This window comes from Emys orbicularis, chromosome 1 (genome assembly GCF_028017835.1).
Source record: "Emys orbicularis isolate rEmyOrb1 chromosome 1, rEmyOrb1.hap1, whole genome shotgun sequence".
NCBI classification, from domain to species: domain Eukaryota; kingdom Metazoa; phylum Chordata; order Testudines; family Emydidae; genus Emys; species Emys orbicularis.
The window spans coordinates 27875197-27896795 of NC_088683.1; the positions used below are offsets into that span (position 1 = coordinate 27875197).

The 21599-nt window shown below is 40.7% G+C and overlaps 1 protein-coding gene across 2 annotated transcripts; it reads right to left on the bottom strand.

The window, feature by feature from the left end:
- Nucleotides 1-109: 109 nt before the first annotated feature.
- Nucleotides 110-21466, bottom strand: DNAJC2 (DnaJ heat shock protein family (Hsp40) member C2). Of its 2 annotated transcripts, XM_065399220.1 has the most exons (16): nucleotides 21298-21466; nucleotides 19990-20065; nucleotides 17440-17538; nucleotides 14901-15042; nucleotides 13120-13200; nucleotides 11732-11797; nucleotides 7425-7516; nucleotides 7200-7321; nucleotides 5570-5719; nucleotides 4993-5081; nucleotides 4837-4906; nucleotides 3885-4069; nucleotides 3356-3456; nucleotides 2321-2428; nucleotides 1527-1681; nucleotides 110-184 (listed from the first exon to the last, which is right to left on the bottom strand). In XM_065399220.1, exons 1-16 carry the CDS (start codon nucleotides 21328-21330, stop codon nucleotides 110-112), a joined length of 1644 nt encoding a protein of 547 aa, XP_065255292.1. In that variant the 5' UTR covers nucleotides 21331-21466. The 2 variants fall into 2 exon arrangements, with proteins under 2 accessions (XP_065255292.1, XP_065255298.1); XM_065399226.1 differs by lacking the exons at nucleotides 4837-4906; nucleotides 4993-5081.
- Nucleotides 21467-21599: the final 133 nt, after the last annotated feature.

Consider the following 21599-nt stretch of genomic DNA (forward strand, 5'->3'; position numbering starts at 1 on the left):
TTCAGAAAGTTAACATTTATTTATGTGTAATTTGTCTAAAGAATAAAAACATGTACAGTATTTGCATTTTTATTATAAAACAGAACACAACAAAGATTGTCATTGAGTCTCATTTCTTTGCTTTAGCAGCATTCAACACTTGTTCTTGGGCAGCTTTCTTTGCTTTAACCATTTCAACAAGTTCCTGCAGCATAAAAGAAACAAATTGGTATATTTAACCAATTAAATTGTCAGATAGCTAATCATATGGTGACTTAACTCAGGATAGACAAGGGCTGCCTTTGGAAAATACAAGTATTCATTTGAGTGGATAATTCTGAGAAAGCAGAGGCTAACTATCCAAAGCCAAGATGTGACATGACTAATCACAGTTATGCTCCCTTTCCTACAGCTTGAAGGGCTACCTTCCTCCTTTCATTACTGTGTTAACACTGTGTCATGCTTGTTAACCTTAATTTGTGAGACAAGATAGGTAGTTTTTTTTTTTTTTTTTTTTTATTGGGACCAACTTCTGTTGGTGGAAGCAATAAGTGTCACAGAGCTCTTCTTCAGAGGAAGGTAACCAGAGTGTCTTAAGGCCAGTGCTGCACTAAAAAGTTAAGTCAACCCAGCTACATTGCTCAGGCGAGTGGAAAAATCCACATCCCTGAGTGATGTAGTTAAGTCAGCCTAACCCCCTATGTAGACAGTGCTAGATCAGTGAGCACGTTCTTCCGTCTACTTAACTACTGCCTCTTGGAGGTGGCTTAATTAAAGTGACAGGAGAACTCCTCCCAGTGCTGTAGTGAGTGTTGACATAGCTTAAGCTGAATACAAGCTGTAGGAGACCACTTAAAATGAAGGCCAGGTAAGGGTTAGCAAGCAATAAGATGTTACAAATTGGTGTCTCATAATGGCTCATTATAACAATTTGTAACATACCTTTTTATTGCCCACTTAATTTTAAGCAGTCTCCTTCAGCATATATGAACCCCTTGTTTCACAATAACAATGAGGAGGCCAGTGGCACCTTAAAGTCTAACAGATTTATTTGGGCATAAACTTTTGTGGGTAAAAAACCCACTTCTTCAGATGCATGTAGTATTATACGTGAAGAGAATGCCTGGATCTGTAATTTTCACTCATTGCATCTGAAGAAGTGGGTTTTTTACCCACAAAAGCTTATGCCCAAATAAATGTTAGTCTTTAAGGTGCTACTGGCCTCATTGTTTTTGTGGATACAGACTAACAGGGCAACCCCCCCCCCCCCCCCCCCGATACTTGTTTCACAATCTATTCCAAATTGTATTTAGCATAGACACACTGGTTACTTTCCCCAGACCTGAATGAAAGCTCTGTGAAGCTCAAAAGCTTATCCCTCCCACAACAGAAGTTGGTCCAATGAAAGATTATTACCTCACCTACCTTGTGTCTCTCATATCCTGGGCCCAACTAATTTTTACCACTTGTTTTCCTTGAAGAAACAGCAGTTGTGGAGACTAGATATTGCAGCAGGCTAACCCCATAGACAAAACAGTATTTCCTACCTTATAGCGCTTCATGCAGTCTTTTTTTGACCGGCCTGGGACAGCAGCTGCTATTTTTTCCCATCTTTCAGGAGTATTTACTGGATACGTCTTCAAAGCCTGTTCTAAAAGTTTTTGCTCTTCTGTAGTCCAAGGGGCTGAATCTGTGACTAGTCCTGTTTTATAAAAAGCCATTGATAAGTGAGAATAGTGATGAAATATTAGATGTTTAGCCAGAAGTCCCCTAATTATATAAAACTTTGCCCCTGCCGTGGGATGAGCTAGCGAGAATGCTGCTAAGAAATTGATATTCCTATGAAACTTGTGCCTTCTAAATCATTTAAGAAGCCTATAACTGCCTCCTTTTGCATTTCAGTAAGGAAATGATCATCCACTTCTAGGAAAGCCCCTTGGGGAAGGAAGTGTCCTGGACAGATCTTGGGGTTCTATGCAAAGCCAAGCTCATCTGGGGAGAGGGCCCATACCTTCTCTGCCCCTACAGTGGATCTCCTATACCCCCCAGTTCCTGACAGTGTGGCTCTAGTGGCCGGGGTTGCTTCTGGGGAAATGAGAAGGATCTTTAGGAGAGACAAGAGAGCCCCCCCCAAAACTGCATTAAATCTGACAGCTGCCACAAATGAATAAGTGTCCTGGGCCAACACATTATTTGGCCATATTCTGCACTCACTGAAGTATGGTTCTTATTTCACCTGCAGACATCCAACGAGGAATCTGGGCCACTATCTTTTATCACGCATAACTACAGGCATAGAATTGTTTGTGAAGGGCTGAAAATAGTTCTCCGACAGCCTTACCTTCAAATCGCTCTGAAGGTGCAGCACTCTCTGTCTGAGGTACCACTCCGTGCTCTTTCTTAAACTTATCAAAAGCTTTCTTGTTTATGTCGTCCTTTTGATGAGGGTCTGAGGACAATACAGATTCATTTAGTTGACAAGACCAGAGACCACAATGGGAAGTTTAAAAAGCCATACATAATGCCTAACACATCATATAGCAGATTAGCCTAAAGCTAGCATTTAAATATTCTGAAGATGAATGTAATGTTTCATTTCAAAGGTTAGCAATAAGGGTTGTTAGATGAAAACTAGGTGAGATTTATATTGATCCAAAAGTGACATATCCAACAGCTTCAATCTTATTCTAATGTTTACACTGTACCATAAAAGCTGTTTTCCAGGGCACGGTTCTGATCCTGCAGCCCTAATCACATGCTTAGTCCCACTGTAGCCAGGTGGGATTGTTCCCAGGAGTGATAACAGATTTAGAGCCTCATCCTGTAGTCAAGCGTTAGTGTGGATAACTAGCTCTATCAGCAGGTACTCAGGATATTGTTGGTCGTTTTAAGTCTCTTTCTTGTCCCAGCAAGTAGCTTGGTACAAAGTGACTGAGAAACTCCTTAAAATAATGCACTCTCTCGCTAGTGGAATACTGAGCAGGAAGAAAGGAATGTTTTGGTGTTCTTCGAGTTTTTATTTTCAGTAATGATTAATACAGATAGCATCGTGATGGTTCAGTCTTAAACTGAACTGCATCTCAACAACACAGCATGGTGGTTTAGCCGTTGCACAACGCCTGTTTGTATTTCATGGTAAAATCTCTTCATCACAGCAGCACTGATCTAAAAATTCATCTTGACAAAGATGATTTCCACTCAGAATGAGCTAAGGCAAGTGGTTGTGCTAATAATAGCATCTGCTTTCACTTAATGAAGATAGAAACGGTTTCCATGAATGGACAATGAATGTTTTGTTTTGCATTTAAAGAAAAATAACTTATTACAGAAATAATATAGAAGCACGCAGACCATCTTACAAAGATAATAAAGATACCAAGTTTCTGGAGGCTCTTTGCTTTATTGATGACATCTTTTGCTGTTCGTTTTATTCCAGTAGTAGAATGCAAGTTCATATAATTGGCAATAACTTCCCACCTACACCAAGAATGGAAAACAAACAATGCAAAATAGCACACGGTAGAATAGCAGTGAGAGATATGTTTAATTTCTTAGCTAATTATAGTGAGGTCTATGCTTGCAATAGCATATCTATAATCCTTAGCACTCTCAGTTCTTTGGAAACTAAATATGCTACTTTACGTCCACAGTGAATGGAGTGCAGAACTTTTCTATTAAATTGCATTGAGGTTGGGTTGGCCTCTTACTAAGGTCTCTGCCCTGCACTGAGATAAAATGAAGGGATTCTCTAAAGCGTACATGGAGGGACATTGTAGAGGCCCTACAGCAAAATACTGTTTCAGATGCTCTGAAATCTCACGAGGAATGCCACAAGTTGGAAAATGTTTTGTTATTTAAAAAAATAAAAATAAATTGTCTTTTACATTTAAAACATGAAAAAGTACCTTGAGTTAGTCCCAGCAGGGAAGAGGTTCACAGCTTTAATCAATAACTGTAAGTCATCTTCTGACCAATTTTTACTTCCACCTCCGCCACCGCTTGTTGATCTCTCTGAACTCTTCGTTGCCTGGCGCAAACGAGCCTCTGCTTCTTCTCTTTCTTGCTTGATCTGTTCATTTATTTCTTCTATCTAGGTGAATAAAAATATGCATCAATTAATATTAACATTTTATTCCACAAATCCAAAATTAAAGTCCCTTCTACATTTTCAGCTACTGGAATTGCTTCAAGCCTTCAACTTTCCCTGGTTTTCTTATTCTTATACATCACACTTGTGGAAAGAGAGTCTACCTATTCCACCATTATTTCCCCAACAGATGACATAGATACAGCTATGTGTAGACATACTCATGGGCATGCCAAAAAAACTGATGTCTAATGAGTGCAAACTCATGAAATTAAACTAGACACTTTTCCAATATTTGAGCAACAATATTGTAGGGGAAGTCTAGACTGACTGCTGACTCTTGGTCATTGGCACAGAGGCTAGATTTTGTTTGCATAATGAAGATAAGCAAAGATTGGGCCATTTTCCCCAGAGTAGTTCACTACTGCTGAGGAATACGAACTTCCTTATCTAAAATTTTATGGGATATTACACCAGTTACTGACTGTGATGATTAGGTACTAATCTAAAATGCATAAACTCTTACTCTGCTGGCACCAGCGCATTAGACTAACCCTGAACTATGCTATTTATTGTGGAAGTAGCGGCAAAGTCTCGTTTCTTTGTGTTGTGAAACAGGTCTTGGTGGCCATTCTTACCATGTAACGAACCCAGTCTAAGATGCATATCTTAAGTTAATATCCAACTTGTTTAGATGCTGTCAGACAGTCAGGAAAGCTTAGTTAATCTAAATATTTTCATTACATTGATTTGACACCATGTATAATTACCTGTTTTTCTACAGCAGCCTTTCCTCCTTCCCTTGTCGTGGATGTAAGTGCTTCATTCAAGCATTGCAGACTAAAAATAAATTGTTAAGTTATATTGGAGATCTAGTAGAAAGATGGATATCAAAATATAGAGTAAAGAGGGTCAGGAAAACGTACCTTGCTAGTTCAAGACGATCACAAAGCTTTTCCACCTCTTCCATCATTTTAACACCCTCTGCCTCATTATCAGAAAAGTAATTCCAGTTCTGAAAGCAGAAATACATGTTTTCCATTGACGGTATAGGACAATGAAATTCAAAGAGCATCTCAAAACACACCCATTCCTCCAATATTACTATAACTGGGGCTGAATAGCCTTAAAATAAATTGGATGTTTTTCATGCAACTGAAATTGGACTATGGGTGTATACTTTTATATTTTGCTTTTTAGTTGATAGTCTTCATAAAGCTACATTGGTTTGTCTTTACAGACCAAAGCATCTCTTCATGTTGTGATTCTGTATTAAAAAAAAAAAAAAAAAATCTATGACATTTACTTGTAAACAACAATACAAGTGTTTCTGACACGTGGAGAAAAAAACACTTTTACCTATGGACACAATTTCCACCTTCCACCTCCATTTATAAGGATAAACATACATGAGTGATTTGACATGAAAGCAAAAGTTCTGGTCTAACCGGGTGCGACAATTTCATTAATACAGTCTATATTCAGCTATAATGACATCTATACCTTGCATGTTGTTCTCAATTTTTGCCTTTCCTTCTTAATTGCTTTTTTCTGTATATCTTTTTCTTTTTTTGCCAGCAATGCTTGTTGTCGAACTTCTTCCTCTTCCTTCTCCTTAGCCAACCGTGCTGCTTCTAATTCTGCTTGTCTTTGCTGCAATCAAAGGGAAAAAAATTTAGTAGGTCTTCTCGTGTAAGATGCACAAGATGCACTACTTTAACAAGGTGAATAAAACTATCAATACTTAAACACTTGGAAGATTGACCTTTTAAGAAATAAACAAAAGGTGAATGCGCAAGCACATATGCACACACTGCCTGGCATTAATTAACAAATACCTCACTAGCACTGAAGATACCTAGTTTCTAAAGGCTGATCTACACTACACAGTTAAGTCGACATAAGGCAGCTTATGTTGACCTAATTATGTCAGCGTCTACACCACAGCCGTCCACCCACATAAGACTTATGTTGGTGTAGTTAGGGCGATGCATTGTCTGTGTAGACACAGTGTCCCTTACATCCACTGTTGGCAGTCTTGTCAATTTCATGACTGGCGCTGTGAAATTGACAAGAAAGCTGGGCAGCTAGAACCCAGCTGCCCCCCGGCTCCTCTGGAGAGCCGGGCAGCTTGAGAAGCCCTAGTGGCTCTCCCCTCACTGGGAGCCAGGGCTTCTGGGTGAGCAGTGAAAATGACAAGGCTGCCTGGCTCCCGGGGGGGGAAGGAGGGGAGAGCCAAGGCAGCTGGACCCTGCTCCCTGGGGGCAAGAAGCCTCGGGTGCCTTCCCCAACTCCTGGCGGGGAATGGGGAGCAGAGGAGGGGGAAGCCCATTGGGAGCCTGTGGGGCAACCGGGCTCCCAGCAGGGAGCTGCCAGCGGAGCTGAGAAACCGGACTCTTAGCTCCCCACACTGCCCTTCTTAGGTCGGTGGAGGCGCTCCTGGTGAGGATCTGCCCCACCGACCCAAGGAGGGTAGTGTGGACATGAACCACTGCAGATTTACATTTTAGAAGAAATCTTATTCCTGCTTCAGGACCAGTCCTTAGAAAAATCTAATGGTTCTATAAGCATTTGTGCTGCTCCTCTGAAGTGCTATTGCTGACGGACTGCAAAATATGATTTTTAAAATCATACCATTTGGATTAGCATCTTTTACGTCCCAACCTCTTCAATCACGCTAAGATTTTAGCAGCAGCTATCTCACAGATTGCTTGCATTAGCAAATGCAAGCTGCTGCTCATCTTCAAAGGGCTTTACAGATAATAACCAATCAGTCCATAGAGCACTCCCATAAAGTAAGCAATTATTTCAATTTACAGATGGGGCAACTAAGCCACAAATGTTAACGGAACTTGCTTGAGGCAATAAAGAAAGTCTGCACCGAACAGGGATTTGATTTTAGAAGTTCCTGGCTGCCAGGGCTGTGTCCTGCCCACATCTCACTCTCAATCTTAAAAGGGTCACTGGTCCCTCAATATAGCAGTGCCTTTTTGGCACTGGAACAAGACTGAAAATAGCAAGTCTCAGGCCTCGGTGTAATTTTCAGTGTGTGGCCTCTATCAGACCTGAAAGCTGATCAGGTACATTTAAGTCTCTGAGTTTCTCAACCCATATAAACAATTTACAAACTTACTCTTTCTTTTGCTTCCTGTTCTTTTCGTTTTGCTTCTACCTTTGCTTTCTTTTCTGCTTCTTTCTTTGCCTTTTCTTCTTCCTTGAATTTCTTTATTCTAGGATCACAGCTGTATGCATTGTCTAGCAGAGGAAACAAAGCATTGTGTCCATGAAAGGGGACACTAAACCTTTTCACTGCTCGTTACCAAATGCCTCTTCTTAAAAAGGCAGAATTTATACTTACCAACTAATGTCCTTATCCTGTTCATCTCTTCTTTTTTCCTCAGTGCTCTGGCTGCTCTGTTCTGTTTTTCTATCCACCTCCTCTCATCTCGACTACAAATTGGAAGGCATGGTGTTAGTTCAGCTCTGCCAATCACCAGCATTGTTAATAAATGTATGGAGATATACCTATCTCCTAGAACTGGAAGGGACCTTGAAAGGTCATCGAGCCCAGTCCCCTGCCTTCACTAGCAGGACCAAGTACTGTCCCTGACAGGTTTTTTTTTTTTGGGGTGGGGTGGGGGGGGGGAAGGGGTCCTGTCAGGAATTCCATTACAAGAACCAATTTGCAGATGCTTCAAATTTCAACTGTAGCAAAAGCAGAGTTACGAGCATCAGCTGTTGGCCCACAAAGGTCAAGTGCAAACCCTGAATCCTTGCACAACAGCTCAACCACACTACATAGTCTAACATAAAAGACAGTTCAGTAATCATAGGCTCATAGAAGTGAAGGACTGGAAAGGACCTCAATAGGTCACCCAGTCCAGGCCCCTGCATTCAAGGCAGGACTAACTAGTCCATTCCTGACAGGTGTTTGTCTAACCTGTTCTTAAAAACCTCCAATGATGGAGATTCTACAGCCTCCCTAGGCAATTTATTCCAGTGCTTAACCACCCTGACAGTTAGGAAGTTTTTCCTAATGTCCAACCTAGACCTCCCTTGCTGCAATTTAAGTCTATTGCTTCTTGTCCTATCTCCAGAGGTTAAGGAGAACCATTTTTCACTTTCTTGTAACAGCCTTTTATGTACTTGAAAACTATTATGTTCCCCCTCAGTCTTCTCTTCTCCAGACTAAACAAAAACAGTTTTTTCACTCTTTCCTCGCAGGTCATGTTTTCTAGACCTTTAGTCATTTTTTTTGGCTCTCTTCTGGACTTTCTCCAATTTGTCCATATCTTTCCTGAAATGTGGCACCTAGAACTGGATATATCTTATCAGATGGAGTACTTCTCATGTATTGCTTACAACACTCCTGCTAATATGTCCCAGAATGATGCTTGTTTGTTTTTTTAAACAATGTTACACTGTTGACTCATATTTAACTTGTAAATCCATTATACCTTCAGATCCCTTTCCACATTACTCCTTCCTAGGCAGTCATTTCCTGTTTTGTATATGTGCAATTGATCATTCCTTCCTAAACTTTGCATTTGTCCTTTATTGAATTTCATCCTATTTACTTCAGACCATTTCTGCAGTTTGTCCAGATCATTTTTAATTTTAATCCTATTCTCCACAGCACTTGCAACCCCTCCCAGCTTGGTATCGTCTGCAAACTATATACATGTACTCTCTATGCCATTATCTCAACCTTTTATGAAGCTATTGAACAGAACCAGGACCAGGACCGATCCCTGTGGGACCCCACTCAATATGCTCTTTCAACTTGACTGTGAACCACTGATAACTACTCTATGGGAACAGTTTTCCAACCAGTTATATACCTACATTATAGTTAGAGCTCCGTATCTGTCACAGAGGTCACAGAAGTAACAGATTTCGTGTCTTTCTGCAACCTCCATGACATCTGCAGCGGCCCGTGTGGCTGACCCCAGGGCCAGCTGCTCAGGCGGCCCCAGGGACAGTTGCACCAGTGCTGCTAAAGCATCTCCGCAGCCAGCCGCTTGGGCAGCCCCGCAGCCAGCCGCTGCTGGAGCTGCCCTGGGGCCAGTCGCACCAGCCGCTGCTCAGGCGGCCCCAGGGACTGCCCGAGCAGCGGCCAGTGCGGCTGGCCCTGGGGACCGCCTAAGCAGTGGTCCCAGGGGCAGCGGAAGCAGCCACAGCTCGGCAGCCCCCAGCAGCGGGTGCCGCTGGCCCTGGTGCCTCTCCCCAGAGCTGCGGCCCTCCGGGGACACCCCCAAGCAGCGGCTCCCCCCCAGGGTCCCTCCAGCAGCCGCACTCCTCCCCTCTCCCGGGCCTCCCAGAGCAGCGGCCCCCCCCAGCTAAGGTTTAGTCTGGGGTATTTATAGTACAAGTCATGGACAGGTCACCAGCCGTGAATTTTTGTTTATTGCCCGTGACCTGTCCACGACTTTTATTAAAAATACCCATGACTAAATAATTATAGTAGCTCCATCTAGGTTATCTTTCCTTAATTTGTTAATGAGAAGGTCATGTGAGACAGTATCAAAAACTAAAGTCAAGATATACCACATCTACTGTTTCCCCCATCCACAAGGCTTGTTACCCTGTCAAAGAAAGCTATTAGGTTAGTTTGACATGATTTGCTCTTGACAAATCCATGTTGATTGTTACTTATCACTAAGGCTATGTTTTAGTCATGGGTATTTTTAGTAAAAGTCATGGACAGGTCACGAGCAGTAAACAAAAATTCACGGCCCGTGACCTGTCCATGACTTGTACTATACCCCTGGCCAAATCTTGGGAGTGCCGCAGATGCTCATGGGGGGACCACGGCCCAGGGAGTGCTGTGAGTGCTGGGGGTGTGTGCGTTTGCGGTCCGGAGAGGGCGCCGCAGGTGCCTGGGTGGGAGCAGCCTGGGACCCCTGTTGGTGCTGGGGGGCAGGGGCAAGTTGGTGGGGTTGGCAGGCTCCCTACCCGGCTTTTCGGAAGCGGCGACATGTCCCTCCCTGAGCTCCTAGCGCTGCACACTGCCAGCTCCACAGTTCCCATTGGCCGGGAACCGCGGCCAATGGGAGTTGCGGGGGCAGTGCCTGTGGGCGGAGCTAGGAGCTGAGGGAGAGACATGTTGCCACTTCCGGGGAGCTCCCCCCCAAGGTAAGCGCCACCCAGAACCCTCACCCTCTGTTGATACTCACACCTTCTTGTCAACTGTTGTGAATGGGCCACATCCACCATGATTGAATTGGCCTCGTTAGCACTGACCCCCAACTCGGTAAGGCAACTCCCATCTTTTCACGTGCTGTATAGTTATACCTGCCTACTGTATTTTCCACTCCATACATCCGATGAAGTGGGCTGTAGCCCACAAAAGCTTATGCCCAAATAAATTTGTTAGTCTCTAAGGTGCCACGAGGACTCCTCGTTTTTTTTTTTTTCTGATACAGACTAACACGGCTACCACTCTGAAACCTGAAACCTATTTCATTCTTTGACAGGCTTACAAGCTTGGTTGATAAAGGTGAGTGTGTAAATGTAATAGAGACAAGGTGGGTAAGGTAATATACTTAAACTTTTGTAAGGCAATTGACTTAATACAGTACAATGATCTGACTAAAAAATTGGCACTATACAATATTAAAGCACACTTTAAATGGATTAAGAACCGACTAACTCAGTGATCTCAAAAATTAGTAATCAATGAAGAATCATCATTGAATGGGGGTGCTTCTAGTGGTGTTCTGCAGGGATCGATCCTAGGCCAGATACTATTCAACATTTTCATCAATGATCAGGACACAAATATAAAATCGGTGCTGATAAAATTTATGAATGACACAAAGATTGGTGGAATGGTTATTAAGGATTAGGGCAGGGCAGTCATACAGAATGATGCGAGTGCCTTCACATCAAGACTTGATGCCTTTCTGGAAGATATGCTTTAGCCAAACACAAATTACTGGGCTCAATAGAAGAGTAAGTTGGTAAAATGTAATGGCCTGTGATATATAGGAGATCAGACTATATGATCTGAGAGTCCCTTCTAGCCTTAAACTCTGCAAATCTACGAATTACAACTATAGGAAGGTTAAAGTAGGTAGAATGTAATTAACAATTGGCACTTGGTCAGGACAATTCAGTAATATCACTACTCCTGAGTGTCATGGGATCTTTAGTGGCATTAAGATGCCAGCAACTTGCTGTCTAAATACAAACAGTATCACTTCCATCCTCAGAGCAGAGTATCAAATCAGTGCTGATTCAGAAAGGAGAGTAATACCTACTGAATCACCAGTACCACCCTGGCCCAAATCTGCTTTTGAGCTCTGTTGAGATCATAGCTTGAAGTTACACAAATGTACAAGAAATAAACACTTGGCATCTGTATAGTCTTGCCACCAGAGGATCTCAGAGCACTTCATAAACACACCTGTGACATACGCAAGAATTATTCCTATTTTACCAATGAGGAAACAGAGGCACAGAGTGTGACTTGTCTAAGATCACACAGCAAGTTAGTGGCAGAGCCTGGAATAAAACTCAGAACTCCTCACTTCCAGTCCCACACTCTAATAACTAGACTATCCTTCCTCCCTTCCTTCCCCTGATTTACAGCCTAACTACAAAGTGAAAAGTCTTGCTGTAATAATCAGTTAGTCCCTTATCAAAGACTTTTTACTTACATACCATTCTGCTTTTTCTTTTTCTTCTTCATCTAAATAAGAAAACTCTCTCCAAGAATCAAAATTATACCTATAGTAAATGCAAAATTAAAACAATGCAGGTGAGACACACAATTTCTAATAAAACAAAAAGATGAAGCCATTTTAAAAGTGTCTGCATTTTTAATGTTAGGTTTTAGTATGCAGTTAGATCATTAGCAATCAGACCAACATTGTTGCATTCAGTCAACTTCCCAAATTCAAGAAAAGCTATTTGTAAATATTATAGAAATAGATGCTGTCAGTCCATTTGAGAATCATTGTTTTTAAATTTGTTTAAATGTATTTTAGCTTTGTTTATTTAGATGCCAGATACCCTGAGTTAACTAGCATCTGTGGTTTTCTTAAGTCTTCTTCCATTTATAGAAACTGCCTATCCACCCAGTCTTATGTCAATGTTTTAGCCTCTTTGTTTTATGAAGAAAACACCAGTTGTAGCATTACTAACAACAACTACTCTGTCCCTCTACTGCGTCTTTCAATCAAAGATCTCAAAGCACTTGGTAAGCAAACAATTATCATTATCCCCGTTTTACAGAGGGGGAGTTCAAGGTCACACAGGGAGTCTTGGCAAAGCCAGAAATAGAAGTCAGGTCTCCTTACACTGAGGTCTGTGCTTTAGCAACAAGACATCCCTTCCTCTGCTGAATTGTCATACACAAACTGACAAAAAGTAAAGATGAAAGCAACCTAGAAATGAAGTAGTAGATTTATTTCACCTAGAACAGAGGACAGAAGAAGAAGAAATCATTGGATGTTCACATCAGGGGAACAGGCTAGGGGAAAGACACAGAGTTGACTGTGTATAAATTGACTGGTATTGCAATTTGTTACTTTTTTTTTTTTTTTTTTTTTTTAAGTGCCAGTCAACTTTAGCTCAAACTAGGTTACAGTGTGTATGTTGCAAATTGCTGTTAATTAATCCCTTCTACAAATCTGACTCAGCATTACTTCTTGAAATTGTTATTACAGAGCCAGTGTGTGTAAGCAGAGTGGCTCTCCCTCCAAGAGCGCAGGGTGGAATTGCCTGTAGTAATTCACAGACTGGATTTTCTAGGGGTGGGAAGGTGGCCTCGTCTCCACATTCATTCAAACCCTGGCTATTCTGGTCAGATTGCCAACAAGGGTGCCAACTGTGTGGTGGTTTTATGTGGAAGACGTATTAACTATGAACTAGAGTGAAACCAATTCGTTTCATATAAGGCATCAAAGAGCCACTGGGTCACTTTAGACCACTACCATCCCAGAGGAGACTTCAACCAAGGATGTACTGCTCCGCAAACCTCTTAACATCCAGTATACCACATTTTTAAAGTGACAGTACCTTAACTATAAACCGAAGCATTAACTTACCAGAATGAATAAAATGCATCCACATCTTCAAATGAAGAGTTCATGTCCCCCAGTCTAGGAACATTTTTCTTATTTGACCATCTGTAACAATGAATTGAACCTTGTTTAAAATGAAAGTTGTAAAGGCCATAAAACTGAGTCTTATAAAATAAAATTGAATTAAACTCAGTCTAGGTTCCTATTTGCTAGTTACCTGTTACATGGGTTTTTTTGGAATACACAGAGACAGTGTCAATGCAACAGCAACCTTGCAGAGAGAAGCAACTGATTAATAAGCCAACAAAGGAAATCAGCAGCTATGCTTAAATTCTGGGCAAAAGGGAAGCATGTCACTCTTCTGAGAGAATGAGGAGGTGCGACACCAGCTAAAACAGTGCCATGCGAACGCCTATTCTCACTTTCAGGTGACACTGTAATTAAGAAGTGGGCAGCATTATCTCCCGTAAATGCAAACAGACTTGTTTCTCTTAGTGATTGGCTGAACAAGAACTAGGACTGAGTGAACTCGTAGGCTCTGAAGTTTTACATTGTTTTGGTTTTGAGTGCAGTTATGTAAAAAAAACCCCTACATTTATAAGTTGCACTTTCATAATAAAGAGATTGCACTACAGTAGTTGTATGAGATGAATTGAAAAATACTATTTTATTTATTTATCAATTTTAAAGTGCAAATATTTGTAATAAAAAATAAAGTGAGCATTGCATACTTTGTATTCTGTGTTGTAATTGAAATCGATATATTTGAAAATGTAGAAAAACATCCAAAAATATTTAATAAATTTCAATTGGTATTCTATTGTTTAACAGTGCAATTAATCACAATTAATTTTTTTAATTACAATTAATTTTTTTAGTTAATCGTGTGAGTTAACTGCGATTAATTGATAGCCCTAATTGCAATCTCATGCAATATATGTGGGGACCACAGTGTATTAAATTTATGTATCACTATGGGCCAGGGATTACATGCAGTTTCAGGAAGGAGGCTTACCACAACTCCTCCAGGAACCAAAAACAGTGCGGCCGATTAAGGCAAATCACTCAGGTTGTAAACACTTCAAGAGAGATACAACCCCCCTGGGAGGATTGCATATACTGGTTCAAATTAGGTTTTTCAGATACCAAAGGCTGTGTTTACACTGACTCAGGGCCTTCTTTCTGATCCAAACAGACAATACCTTATACCCAAAAGGGGCCTCAACCTTTGTGGAAGTGTTGGAAAGACTTTGGCCTATGAGGTGATGGGTGACACTTGCTTTGTTTAGTCTGTATTTAAATCTGTTTATTGTTTTTTTATATATTTCCTCTGTAATGCTTTTACCATAACAATAAATGTGCTTACTTAGAAAGAGCTCTATGGTATCTTGTAACTGCTGGCAATACACTGTTCATAGCCCTCAGAAAGAGGAGAAAAGAAAAGCACAGGTGCTGGCTTTTAAGCAGAGTGGTTTGTTGGGGATATCAGTATAAGGCAGGGAGCTGTTCAGACTTAAAACCCTGGTCAAGAGGGAGAGAGACGGGGGTCTCCACCCGAGAGGTGACGGTTGGGAGATGGAAACCTTAAGTTGGTGCCCTTGAGGAAACCATGGAGGAGGAATACAGGAGACGTTACCCTGAGACATAATTAAACTAAACTCTTGCTAAATCATTGTGCTTCCTAGCCACACTTAAAATCTTGGGGAAAGAACCCACTAGTTACAATCATAATGCCATATGGAACTGCAAATGGCCGATTCCCATGCAATGGCGATGGGAGCCGGAATGACTGTGACATAACTCACCTGGCATTCCTTTCAAAAACTGGTGAAAAAACTTCAAAGAAATTTTCCTTTGCTTCACTTTTAGAAGGTACAGAGTTATCAAAAGTAGGATCTATGCTGTTAAATGCTCGTCTCTTCACAGGATCAGACAAAATTTCATAAGCTGGAGAAAAAAGTTAAAGGCCATAAAACACCAGGTTGGAAATGAATGTACATACAGGAGCTTCTTGGAGGAAATGTTATAGACAAATTTCTAAACACTTAAAAAAAAAAAAAAAAAAAGTCCACCATACTTTAGAACTCTGTGTTTCTAACATTTTTGTTGTTGTGACTGGAAGAAATTTGCTGTCAACTCCTGAAAATGGTCAGTAACAAAAGCACTGAAGAGGAGGAAAAGCTTACAAAAACAGCCAACAAATTTAACCCTTAAAGTACAGCTATAAATGGCAAACCAAATTATATGTTAAACTAATTGTGTAATGGTAAATTCAGTCCAGTGCAGCGGGAGTTCGGGTGAAACTCCTTTAGGCCTCGATTCTGCAATCACATCCATGTAGACAGGTCCTTGTACCTGTGTGGTGTCCCATGGACTTCCCTAGGAATTGCCTGTGCGAGTCTGATTACAGGATCAGGGGCAATAACAAGAGCTATCGACCGGAGTACTTATGTCTTCTGCTGCGAGTGTCACTGGAACTTCAAAATGGAGCATTAAGCAGCATTCTAACATGGCCATTAATACCTACGGGGTCATTCACTTTGCAGGTTATGTAGACAGGGGCTTGGCGCATCCCTCCATTCCACTGCACAGCCTCCCTACCTGCCACCCCTCTCTCACCCCCCTCCATTTCAGGGACTTCCTGCAACTGCCCCACCACTTCCTTATGCCTGGGACCATGTGTCCCCCTCTTGTCCCCTTCCCCCCATACCACTAACCCTCATTCCCCACCCCCATGTCTGGGTCTCTGTGTACCCCCCATTTCCCACATCCCTACATTGTATTCCCTCCTGTCAGAGTCTGTGTGCCTCCTCTTCCTCTGTCCACTCATCTCCCTTCCCCATCTCCCAGCTTCCACACCTATCAGCCCAGCTCCCCTGCTCCATGTCCCTGCTTCCCTCATCACCATCTACCCCCACTCCTATTCCCTTTGGCTCCCTGCTTTGTCACCCCATCACCACTACTCACCTCCAGGTCCCTGCTTCCTCCTTCATTCCCCCCTTCCACACAGGTCCCCGCTTCTCCCACAGCCACTGCCCCCTCCCTGTGGCCCCTGCTCCCCCCCCACCCTTAGGTTCTGCTTCCGCTCTACAAACCCTCCCTCTTAGGCTTTGTTATTTCTACTAGACTGCAAGATATGGCCAATCTCCCCACACAGCAGCACCAGGCAGTCTGGGACTCTAGTTTCCCCCTGAATCTGGCTTTTCTGGTATTCCAATTTGCACCAAAATCAGTAGGGTCATAGAGCTGGGTGGGAAACAATGTTCCTATCCCACAAAAAATTTTGAGATGTCAGAAATTTTTCCCCATCTCAAACTGGGATGAGTCATCAAAACTTCAATAAATTTTCACAATCCAAAAACAAACAAACAAACAAACAAACAAAAAAAACCCGACGTGAGGTCAATCAAAGCATTTTGTTAGGTAATTTTGAAAGTTTCATTTTAATTTTGACATTTAACAAAAGTTTGTACTGTAATTAACTTAAATTTCAAAATGAAAGTTATTTTGAACCAGAAAAACAAGGTTTTTTTGTTTTCAAAATGGGATGTTCATGACATTTCAAAACTTTTTTCAAAATTTTCAAGTACAGAAATTTGTCAGGACTGATTCTTTCCCGCGAAAAGTTTTAATTCCAGTGAATTGGCATTTTTTGATTAAAAACATTTTGTTGAAAAATTCCTGACCAGCTCTACAAGGTTATGCCCATTAATGCCTAGAACATTCCCTGGAAGTTTGGAATTGATCAGATGCCGTATTCCAAAGTTATCTATCATGTTATAGATAGATAAATGCTATTGAGTTGAGCACAAGACCTTGCTTGGCTTGGCCAACTATGGGTAATAGATAACAGTGTCTGCTGACTTGAGCTAGGGTATCGGCTTCTTTAGCTCAACTGGCAGAGCAGCTGCACGAGAAGTCAGGTCCTAGTACCGCTAGTGACTTCTCCCCTTTAAATTAGTCTATTACCTGGCATAGTAGTATGCCAGTTTATTTTAGGAGATACGTGGCTACTTTTATTGGTTCATGTTAGTATATATTGCTATAAAGAATCTACTTTAACTGCCCTCTCCTATCACTTGGCATGAAATGGGAAACCGATGCTCTGCAGGTCAGCTGTGAAATAAGAGGAGCTATTCTAGAATTGTTTCCAACAGCAGGAAAGCTATTTTAATTTGATTCTACTTCTTGAAACAACTTGACAAAATGGTAAACTACATTTTTTCTGGTTTTACAGCTATCAATCAAACTGTGCAAAGAGTAAGAACAACAATTGAAGCACTGTAAAAAATACTTTACACCAGATTAAACTAGCACTGTTATATTTCCCTCCAAATCTCTTACCTTTAGTTATACAGGTAAAATAGTCATTGTCACCTTCACCTATCTGCTCCCCTGCAGCTTTTCGCTTGTCTGGATGATGTTTCAAAACCATGGCTTTATCTAGCAACAAACAAGTTGAGTTTAGACATGTTACACCACCTACGTTTCACTTTGTAATTTGGAAAATAAACAAAACAGCACCATAATCACGATCTGCATTTCTTTATTCAGATTTTTTTTTTTAGTATCAGGAAGGAAACCGAAATAAGTAGACCCTCCTGAATATAATAATATCACTGAAAATTAGAATCCAGTGTTAGTTAAAAAAATGTTTCCATCCTATGCCAGGACACAAAATAATCATAACTACAGACTATCTTTACCTCTCTTTCCAATCAATTGGAACCAGCACCACTTTCTCTGGGACTTCTAACATTCCAACCCCCTGGCATCTTCCAAATGACTGCAGCCCTAAACCTGCAATGAGCTCTGCTGGGACACAGGGGTCTGCATGGAGTAACTTGCAGGACTGGGGTCTTACTGACTACAGAGGAAAAACTATAAAACAAACTTTGTACAAAGTGCTGTCAAATGCAAAAATTCAACAAACTGCTAAAATAAATACAAAAATTCTTTAATTTACAATATTAGGTGTTACTTGTAACTAGAGTAGGTAAAAATAATGTAGACAGAATGTGACTTTTAAATCAACGGTGTCCCTTTATAGGAGTTTCATTGCAGATTCAGTTTTTAAGGAAAATAACTAAGGCCGCGATCCTGAAAAGACTTAGGTATATGCTTAATTTTATTCACAGTGCATGAAGTTGAGCATGTGTGCCAGTCTTTTTAGGATCAAGGCCTAAACCGAGAGCGCGCTAAATTCTAAGTTGTATCTTTCACATACGAAATCTTTACTGAAGTTGAAAACCACAGGACTGTAGTGGAGACTTCCAGGAGGAAACCATATTTAGTTATTTTAACCCCTCTGCTACAAGCTCTAGCTGCAGCCTCCCTTCAGTGGTAGAACTCTGCAGCATTCAAAGTTGTACTGGAACCAGCCCAGGAAATGCAATTTACCCCATTTATCAGATATATGAAGCAGTACTGGAGTGATTACATAAATCTATGGCTTGTGAAAGGAACCAGATTAAAGCCTCTAATTCGCAGAACAGGAACAGTGGATGAATCAAGAGTGAAAGCATTTTCACTCCAATATGCCCTAACTCTGTATTGATAGGACCACCTCTGGGGAGAGGATATTGCAGGCTCCTTGGACAATTTAGTCTTTTGCCTTTCTGTCAAAACAGTTAACAAATATGGTAATTAGCATTAATTGGGATGGTGGTTCATGTGAAGTGAACATGACCACTGGGAACATAAACATTTACACTCAGGAGTAAACTGTCTTAACCCACACGAGACAATGGGTTAACCCTTTGGAGACAATGAGTTTATTCACATGCATAAGTGTTTGCAGGATCAACCCCTAAATCCATCAATTTATTTCACAAAGGTCATTAACTAGTTATCATAACAGTTTTAAATACTGTTCAGCTAAATATTTTACTATTTCTCCTACTAAGTTCTCTCTTTACTGTATTACTTTAAAGCACTAATGACAATTTTAGAATATGACAGATACTGCTTTTTAAATTTCTAAATGTATAAATGCTATAAAACATCCCAGAACATGGAATTGTACAGATTAATCACACTTCATGACTTATGATAAACTTGTGTCATGTCACTAAGCAGTGTAACTGCATGAGCTTCCTTGTCTTATTGCTTAATTAACTGTAATATTAAGAAGATTGTAACATCAGTTTAGCAGATGAGAACTTAAAGGTTGTTAACTACATTGCCCTATCCCTGAGACCCAGACCTCAGGAACCAAACACTTTTTCAGCTGACAACACAGTAAACATCCCTTTTATGTTCAAATCAGGGAAAAGCAAACTTCTCAATAATCTAAATCATCACATAATCAAATAATATGTAACAAAACCTTTGATTACATGCTAATTCAGTAGTTACAGCCTTATTCCTATGTGACATTAATTTAAATGACTGGAATAATAAGAGCAGTAACTAGATTTTTCTGATAACATTCAGTAATTAAACAGTTAACCAATGTTACAATGTAGGTACTCATAAATAGGCTTCAAAGGTAACAACACCCCCTCCCCTCCCCATATTCAGCTGAAGGGGACCAGATCTTGTTTCTTCAAGTGCTATTCTCTCAGCTAGGCTGATTGCAAACTCAAGAAGACATATAGTGGGTTGGATTATATTGTCAAGGTTGTCTCTGAAAAGCAAGGCTAGATCAGAAAGCTGAGAGTCTGAAGATTTCTGTCTGAGGTGTTTGGAATTCACTAAACTTTCAGACCTGCAGGTTTTAGATGTCTGAGATGAATGAAAAAGTTGATAAGTGAAACAAATTCAGCTTTATAGTGAAATGAATATACTCTTGGTCCATAAAGTTTACATATTTGTATTTACAATATGGAATTGTATACACAAGATAAAAAATACTATGTTCTAATACCACTAATAAGAAATGCAATTACTTACGGGCTGCTTTGATTTGTTTCTGAGCGGCCCTGTATCTTATGTGTCCCAGTCCAAGAACTGCATAGTGATCTTGATTCTGATAAAGAAATATAAACATTAATAACCATAGCTACCTGTAATCTAGTAGAATTCTCTTATGGACTTTAAAACAAGACCACATATGCAGACCAATATAATTATTTGAAAGGTTTCTTTACATAGCTTCTTTTGTGAGGAGCAAAGAGAGGCAGCAATCTCCTCTCTGTGTATAAAGATTAGAAAAAGGCAATTTGAACAATTCTCTCACAGACTATAGCAACGTCGAACTACAAATTGACTAGTTATAAAATAAGCCATTGTTATAAAAATGCATCCAGTTTAACACAAATTCATATAGCTATAGGATTTTACAAAACACAGATGAGTGCGTACCTCAATTTGTCAAGAAATGTTATGTTGAAAAGGTGCCTGGATTCCCCAGAAGAAGAAAAACAACATTTTCTTACTGAGCGTCACTTGATTTTAGTGGGTTTAGGACTGGCTCTCAGGCCAATCAGTTCACTAATTGCACCCCCAGTTAAGCAGGAAATGGAGCTTCAAGGCTAAGATCTCCTTCTGATGCGCATTTATTAGGGTATGTCTACATTAGAAATGCTACAGCAGCATAGTTGCGCCATGGTAGTATATCCACCTTTCTGAGAAGTGGTTGCTAGGTTGATGGAAGTCTTCCTTTGACCTAGGAGTGTCTACACTGGGGCTTAGGTCAGTTTATTTACATTGCACAGGGGTGAAAGTTTTTACAGCCTTGAGCCATATAGTTAAGCCAACCTAATTTTGTAGTGTGGACCAGCCCTCAGTCTACTTAACAATAGGAAAGTTACTGACACTTTGTAAAACTGTCCTCACTTAGGTTATGTTTACACTTAAACTGTTGCATTTGCATTGCTGTAGTATTTCAATGTAGTCACTACCTACACCAACAGGAGGGGTTCTCCCATCAGCGCAGGTAATCCACCTCCCTGAGAGGCCATAGATAGGGCAACGGAAGAATTCTTCTGTCAACCCAGCACTGTCTAAACCAGTGGTTAGGTCAACATAGCTACATCGCTTAGTGGTTTGGATTGTTCACACCCCTGGGAGATATAGCTATGCTGATGTAAATTCCCAGTGTAGACCAGTCCTTAGTCACCTGACTACCTGTGGAATACAAAAAGGAAGCTATAGGGCTAAAGAACTTGGAAAATCCAGATGAGAAAAGGAAAAGGAACAAGTATTTATTGTGATGCTTCTAGCAAAAGAACTAACTCAATGTTCACGTTAGTTGTATACCTTCCAGTCCTTTGGATCAAGTGTTTTTAACATAGGAAATTCCTCAAGCTGCAATTCTTCATCCCCTGACTCTTCAGAGAGCTCTTTCTCATCCTCCAGTTCTTGGAAAGAGGCAGAAACATTTATGTTTCTCCTCTTAATAAATGCTTCAAACCATCTTCCCACAGGTTCAACTTGACAAAGCACAGAAGCTGTAAACAAAAGTATAAGAGAAACTTAGCTTCATTTTCTGGTTTCGAATTTTCTTTCCATCCTGAACCCAGAAGTATTTCACCAAACGTCTAATCAGATACCACAGTCAG